At 62.0% G+C, this 7,371-nt stretch overlaps 1 gene segment (V, D, J or C); it reads right to left on the bottom strand.

The window, feature by feature from the left end:
• Positions 1–1,561: 1,561 nt before the first annotated feature.
• LOC116465089 (immunoglobulin heavy constant mu-like) lies at positions 1,562–5,933 on the bottom strand (the record flags this gene model as incomplete). The annotated part of the segment is given in 6 exon segments: positions 1,562–1,640; positions 1,814–1,929; positions 4,031–4,363; positions 4,544–4,861; positions 5,106–5,441; positions 5,532–5,933. Coding segments are annotated over 6 exon segments (1,514 nt in total), but the record flags the coding sequence as incomplete, so codon positions are not given.
• Between the last annotated feature and the right edge of the window lie 1,438 nt (positions 5,934–7,371).

Below are 7,371 nucleotides of genomic sequence, written 5' to 3'. Positions count from 1 at the left end.
CAGCAGGGACAGAAGGGCGGTCCGGGTCCTTGTGGAGAGCACATTTAGTGGGAGGGACACAAGTTATACCCAGCAGCCCCCAGATACCCATGACAGCTGGCTCAGAGCAAGTGCCAGACTGCTCCTCAGAACCTGAAATGGCCTCCTTCTGGGCCCCCGGCTGATGAGCCCTCCCAGGACGCCATCCTGGATGCTTCCTCTAGGACACTTCTATGGCCTTGGGGTCTGCCCAGTCCTTCCAGCCTGGTCCTCTCCCCCCAGCCACCTGCCTCCACCCTGGTCTCACAGCCACTGCTGTCCTTCACTTTGCCATGGACTGTGGGTCACCCTTGGCTGCTGCCATCTCGGAAAAAATCCCCTCCTCTTTGATCCTGCTCCCACCTACCTGGGGAGTCATTTTTCGGCACTGCCCAAAGCCTGGCCACCACCTGCCCATCTTCAGGGTGATGGCGGAGACTTGTCCTCCCCACTGTGCATTCCCTAATGGCTTCTAAGGATGACACGGTCACGCCCCCTAGTCCTCATCCACAGGGGATGGCACTGGAAGCCTGAGCATCTGGGAAATGATGAGGCCCTCGTGATGGGTTTAGTGCCTACATGAAAGAGACCCTGAGAGCTCCTTCGCCATCTTCGGCTGCGCGAGGATGCAGTGAGAAGGCGCGTCTCTGAACTGGGAACTGGCCCTCACCAGACATTGAAGTTGCCGGCGCCTTGATCTTAGACTTCCAGCCTCCAGAGCTATGGGAGACAAATGTCTGTAGCTCAAGCTTTGCAGCCGATAGCGTTTTGTGATAGCTGCCCAATTGGACTAAGACACTCGCTCACCCGAAACTTTTGCTCCAACTTCCACACCCCTGCCACGGGCGCGGCTGCTACCCCACCCCTGTGCTCCTGTGGAGTGCAAGGCCCCCACACTATGCGGACAGGCCCACATGCTCTCGAGGGCTCAGCCACACCTCCTGGATCCCGGTGGTGTGCACCACACGTCACGAAGGTTTCGGGCAAGGCCAAGAACTGTCTGGGCTTGCTGGGAACGGCGGCAAGGTGACCCGGGCAGTTGCAGGCATGTGGAGCACACACAGAGGCCCCCGAGGCCTGAGCCCCAGTCTCCCAATTCAGGCTGTGCTTGGGGGACCAGGCCTGGAACCCTCTCCTGCTCAGTCCGCTTCCTTCCATCAGGCTGGGCTGCCCTGAGTCTGAGTCTGGCCCACCTGCTCCTGTGGCCCCTTCCTGGGCACATGGCTTTCCTGGAAACCCCCTGCACTGACCCAGCGCTCTTTCCCACAGCTCCTCTTGGAACTGGGGTCCCCCTTGAGAGGCCCAGGTGGCATGAAAGTTTTGAAAAAGAAACAAAAACCCTCACCAGAAAGCAGTTTCATGGATAAAATGTGCATATTTATTTCAGGGCAACAAGCGTATACACAGCAAAGCGGTGTGGGGTAGAGCCCACCTCGCAGCCCGCACGCCCGCCAGCCCCTGCCTGTCGAGGAGGAAGCCTGTGTTAGACACACAGCTGGAGGCCGAGTGGGGAAGAGAAACATGTGCCAACAGGCCACGCAGGCCGGGACCCCAGGCCCGGAGGCAGCACCCCTTTGAGCTCCTCTCTGGTCTCCGATGTTCTTCTGTTGGGATCATTTCACCTGCGGGCAACAGAGACGGTGTGAAGTGCTTTCCCCATGGTCGGGAAGGGAGCCGGGGCAGAGGTGACCCAGTGGGGTGGTGTGGGGGCCTCCGGGGTAGACGTCCAGCCCAGGCTGCTCCCTGGGCCCCACGCTCACCCTGCGCCCTCCTCCCTGTGCCACAGCCGTGCTACCTTGAACAAGGTGACGGTGGTGCTGTAGAAGAGGCTCAGAAGGAAGAGGACGATGAAGGTGGAGGCGGTGGCCCACAGGTTCTCAAAGCCCTCCTCGTCGGCGCTCACCTCCCCCTCTGCAGGAGACGCAGCATGGAGGAATAGGGTGAGGCTGGGGCGGCACCCAACAAAGCCCCCCCGGGGCCCATCCTGTCAGCCCACCCTTGGCCCCTAGACTGTGCTGCACCCAGGGGTGGGGAGAGCAAGTGCAGGGGGGCTCAGGCTCTGTCCAGGGCTTGGGCTGGGTCCCTGAAAGCCTGATGCAGCGGGGGCACAGGCCGAGGCTGGGCAGGCCTGGGACTCTGAGGTCTTTTCCCAGGACCCTGGGATGGCAGAGAGAGCGTGCGGGATGCAGCACACAGACACAGGCGGGGGCCAGAGGTCGGGGCCCCAGCGGAACAGCGGCCAGCATGTCCTGCCTCTCCTGGAGGGGGAAGCAGGGGGTGTGGCCCTGGCCCTGTGCTGTGGGGGCTGGCAGGTGGGAGGACTGACCTGGGGGGGTGCCCGATCCTCAGCCCCTCACCAAGGCCCTGACTCTCCAGCTCCCTCTTGGAGCAGAGTCTGCGAGACTTGTCCTACTCTGCCAGGACCCAGGGAGCAGACGGAGACCTGAGTTCCACAGTGGGATGAGGACATTCGGGGGGCTGCATCCCCTGCACAGATGGGCCCTTGGGAGACACCTGGAGCCCAGGACTCCAAAGGGCCAAGAGTGTGGTGGGGACTCGGAGGTGGCCCCAGTTAGGGACAGCACTGTGTGTTGGGTGTGGAGACCTCACTCGGGCCCTGCCTTCCCTGCTTGGGCTCCGTCCTTCCCGGGCTGCTGCTGTTGACCTCACCTGCTCCCTGCTGTGGGCTGGGGAGCAGGTGGTATTTGCAGGGGCAGACTTGCTCCAGCTCATCTCCTGAGGCCTCCTGCTAAGAGGAGCAGCCGCCCAGGGCAGCCACTCTGCCCTCTGGGCCATATGCTTAGTCACTGCCTGCTCTCAGCACATGGCACAGGCCCTGGTTCTGCTCGCCGGTGGGAGTGGGGCTATCTGCTGCCTTCAAGAGCCTGGCCTCAGCTGGGGTCACACGCTATCCTGGGGCTGCTGCTCCCCAGGCAGAGCCCAAGCTGGGTGCCATGGCAGCACCTCCAAGCAGAGACAGAAGGACAAGCAGAGCCTGGGCCCAAAGCGCCGGGGCCAGCAGAGCGCGGGGAGCAAACTGCTGCAGGGACAGAGTATCCGGCAGGGCACCGGGAGAATGCGGGCGGGGGCTGGCCGGCATGCGCACGTGTTGTGCCTGTGGGTGTGTGCGTGTCTGTGTACGCGTGTCCATCTGTCTGTTGTGTGCCTGTGGGTAGACGTGTGTGTCCACGTGTTAGTGTATGCTCATGCTCCTGTGTCTGTGTCAGTGTGTCTCTGTGTGTGCATGTGTCCATGTACTTGTGTCTGTACATGTGTGCGTGTTTGCATGCACCTGTGTGTTTGTGAATGTGTGTGTCTGTGTGTGTATGCCTCTGTGCTAGTGTGCATGTCCTGCACGTGTGTGTGTCCATGTGTGCACGCATCCGTGTGTGCCCGTGTGCCTGTAGTCAGTGTTCTCTTTGTGTGCCTGTGCATGTTTGTACATGTGTGTCCACGTATGTTTGTGTGTGTGTCCATGTCTGTGTATGTGTGTGCCCATGGGTTAGCACGTCTCTGTGTGTCCATGTGTCTGTGTGTGTCCATGTCTGTCCATGTGTGTCCACACATGCCTGTGTGCTGCCTGCATACGTGTGGCCTTGCTTTCAGCTTTCTTTCTGGAAGCAGCAGGAGGAACGGCAAGTCTCAGGTCAGCCTGCCGTGAGCAGCTGCAGAGAATTCAGGGGTTTCCAGCAGCCACTGAGGCACGCAGGTGGGTGAGGCAGGGGTGGGGGCTGTGGGGGAAGGTGTTCTGCAGGGGAGGCGCAGGGTGGGTGCAGCACAGCCGCCGCCCCAGCAGGCCAGAGCATCGTGCACTCAGGACCAGTATCTTTTGAATGGATCTTTTTATTTCTAATTTTGTAAGATGCAACATCTCACCCCGTTGACACAGTTAGTTTGCACGCACACACAGAGCGGCCGGCCGCCCCGAGCCTGTGGGCAGGCCAGCAGGGTCAGTAGCAGGTGCCAGCTGTGTCGGACATGACGAGGGACACGTTGTACAGGGTGGGTTTACCGGTGGACTTGTCCACGGTCCTCTCGGTGACCCTGTTGGGCAGGGCTTCGTGGGCCACGACGCAGGTGTACGTCTCCCCCGTGTTCCAGTCCTCCTCGGACACGGTCAGGATGCTGTGGGCGAAGTACCGGCCTGGGGCCTGGGGCTCAGGCATTGGGGCGCTGGTCACATACTTCTCCTCGGGCAAGGGCTGCCCCCTCTGCATCCACTGCACGAAGACGTCCGCGGGAGAGAAGCCCGTCACCAGGCACGTGATGGTCGCCGACTCCCGCAGGCTCAGCTGCTCCCGGGCTGGTGGCAGCAAGTAGACATCGGGCCTGTGCAGGACCACCTCTGTGAACAGAGATGGCGGTGAGGGCGGGGCAGTGAGGGGACCGGCCTGTGGGCTGGGGGTGAGTCCCCTTTTCCCCAGTTGCCCAGACAACGGGGGAGTGACGGGTGCTCTCCATCATGCCCCAGAGGCCAAGGGAGGGTCCCAGGGAGTGCAGGAAGAGGGGCAAGAGTGGGGCCTACCCTTGGGCCTGGAGATGGTCTGCTTCAGTGGCGAGGGCAGGTCTGTGTGGGTCACGGTGCACGTGAACGTCTCCCCGGAGTTCCAGTCGTCCTCGCAGATGCTGGCCTCACCCACGGCGCTGAAGGTGGCATTGGGGTGGCTCTCAGAGATGTTGGTGTGGGTTTTCACAGCTTCGCCATTCTGGCGGGTCCAGGAGATGGTCACACTGTCGTAGCTGGTCAGGTCTGTGACCAGGCAGGTCAACTTGGTGGACTTGGTGAGGAAGATGCTGGCAAAGGACGGGGGGATGGCGAAGACCCGGATGGCTGTGTCTGGATCTGGAGTCAAGAGAAGGGAGTCAGAGGTGCGGCAGGTGTGGATGTGGGCGGAGGCATGGTTCCCACCCAAGGAGTGGCAACTGCCTCTGCTGAGCCCAAGGGTCCTGCCACCCGAGCCCCTGCCCTTGGCCGCTCTGGGAAGCCAAGGCTCAGGGAGTAGACGGCTGCGTCCGGGGTGGCGAATGCCAGACCCGAGTGGACCCTGTGTGTCGGTGGGTGCTGCCCTTGGGGACAGGTCACTCACTGGGGCTACACATGGAGGATGCATTCTTCTGGAAGGTCAGGCCCCTGTGATCCACGCGGCAGGTGAACGTGTTCTGGCTGAGCCAGTCGCTCTCGATGACGGTCAGTGTGCTGGTCACCTTGAAGGTCGTGGGCCCAGACTCTTTGTCCTCAGCCTGCACCTGGTCCGTGGTGATGCCAGACCCTACCTGCTTCCCCTCGCGCAGCCAGGACACCTGAATCTGCCGGGGGCTGAAACCTGTGGCCTGGCAGATGAGCTTGGACTTGCGGGGGTTGCCGAAGAAGCCGTCACGGGGTGGGACGAAGATGCTCACTTTGGGAGGCAGCTCAGCAATCACTGCAGTGAGGGACACGTGTCAACCCGGTGCCCGCCACTCCCGCCCCCTTCGGCTCCCTCTCTGCCCCGGTGGCTGGGCCCGGCCCTCACCTGGAAGAGGCACGTTCTTTTCTTTGTTGCCGTTGGGGTGCTGGACTTTGCACACCACGTGTTCGTCTGTGCCCTGCATGACGTCCTTGGAAGGCAGCAGCACCTGCGAGGTGGCCGCATACTTGTCCCCTCTCAGGACTGATGGGAAACCCTGGGTGTTGCTGATGTCAGAGTTGTTCTTGTATTTCCAGGAGAAAGTGACGGAGTCAGGAAGGAAGTCCTGTGCGAGGCAGCCAACGGCCACGGTGCTCGTATCCGACAGGGAATTCTCACAGGAGACGAGGGGGAAAAGAGTTGGGGCGGATGAACTCCCTGAGGAGCCGCAGGACAAAAGAGAAAGGGAGGGTGAGGAGCTGCCTCCTCGTGCCCTGCCTGTCGGGGCTGAGTGGCGTTCTGAGTGGCCTCACTACTTGCGTCCCGCTGTGGCTGCCCCACCAAGGCGGAGCCCACCTGCAGACCTCCAAAGCACAGATTGTCATGGCTAACAGGGGTGGTGGGGCCGTCGTGAGGCCTTGGGTCTTTGTCCAAGGCTGCTGGGGCTGCAGGCCTCAGCCCGTCCTGCTGCAGGGCCCAGCACTGAATGCCTGGACAGACCTGGGGTCTCCTGGGGCAGGCTGAGCCATCCCTGCCACCATTCAGCTGGCTGCCCTGCTGCACTCTGAGGCCTGCCTGCCCCTGGCTCCCTGCTCAGAATGGCTGAGGGCTCAGGTTTGGGTAGACCAGGCCTGCTTTCCCCCGAGGCATCAGCACGTAGGTGCTGCACACACTCAGCTATCAGCACATGCAGCCATGCAGCTGGAGGGCCCAGGTTGCACACCTGAATGTGAAGCCTGGAGCCACACACCCCACAGGCAGCCAGTAGAGAGCTCGGTCCCTCCAGCCCAGCTTCTGCTGCCCCCAGCTCAGTCACACTCCAGCTACCCTGAAGTCTCCCCAGGCCTGGGAGTGAGTATAGGGAGGGTGGGTGTGATGGGGAACGCAGTGTAGACTCAGCTGAGGCTATCCATGTATGTCCAACAAGATCACGAAGATTGGCCCAGTGCCGGGTCCTCCAGTTCATCCCAGCCCAGGCCAGTTCAATCCAGCCCAGCCCAGGCCAGCTCAGCAAAGCCAAGCTCAGCTCAGCCCAACTCAGATGAGCTCAGACCAGCTCAGCCCAGCCTAGCTGAGCTCAGACCACCTAAGACCATCTCAGCCCAGCCCAGCTAAGCCCAGTATAGCCCAGCCCAGCCCAGCTAAGCATAGTTCAGCACAGCCCAGCTCAGCTCAGCACAGTTCAACCCAGCTCAGCTCAGCTCAGTGCAGCACAGCCCAGCTCGCTCAACCCTGCTCTGCTCAGCCCAGCTCAGCACGGCTCAGCTTAGCCCAGCCCAGCCCAGCTCAATCCAGCCTGGCTCAGCCCAGCCCAGCCCAGCTTGGCTCAACCCAGCTTGGCTCAGCCCAGGTCAGCCTGGCTCAACTCAGCCCAGCCCAGCCCAGCTCAACCCAGCTCTGCTCAGCCCAGCTCAGCCCAGTTCAGCCCAGCTCATCCCAGCTCAACCCAGCTCATCCCAGCTCAACCCAGCCCAGCCCAGCCCAGCCCAGCCCGGATCGGCTCAACCCAGCACAACTCAGCCCAGCCCAGCCTAGCCCATCGCAGCCCAGCTCTGCTCAACCCAGCCCAGCCCAGCCCAGTTCAGCCCAGCTCAGCCCAGCTCAGCCCAGCCCTGCCTAGCTTGGCTCAGCACAATTCGGCTCAGCACAACTCAGCTCAGCCCAGCCTGGACCAGCTCAGCTCAGCCTAGCTCAGTTCAGCTCACTCCAGCCCAGCCCAGCTCAACCCAGCCTGGCTCAGCCCAGC

Source organism: Hylobates moloch, unplaced genomic scaffold, assembly GCF_009828535.3.
Source record: "Hylobates moloch isolate HMO894 unplaced genomic scaffold, HMol_V3 SCAFFOLD_2950, whole genome shotgun sequence".
NCBI lineage: Eukaryota > Metazoa > Chordata > Mammalia > Primates > Hylobatidae > Hylobates > Hylobates moloch.
This window is presented reverse-complemented; position numbering and strand designations above follow the sequence as displayed.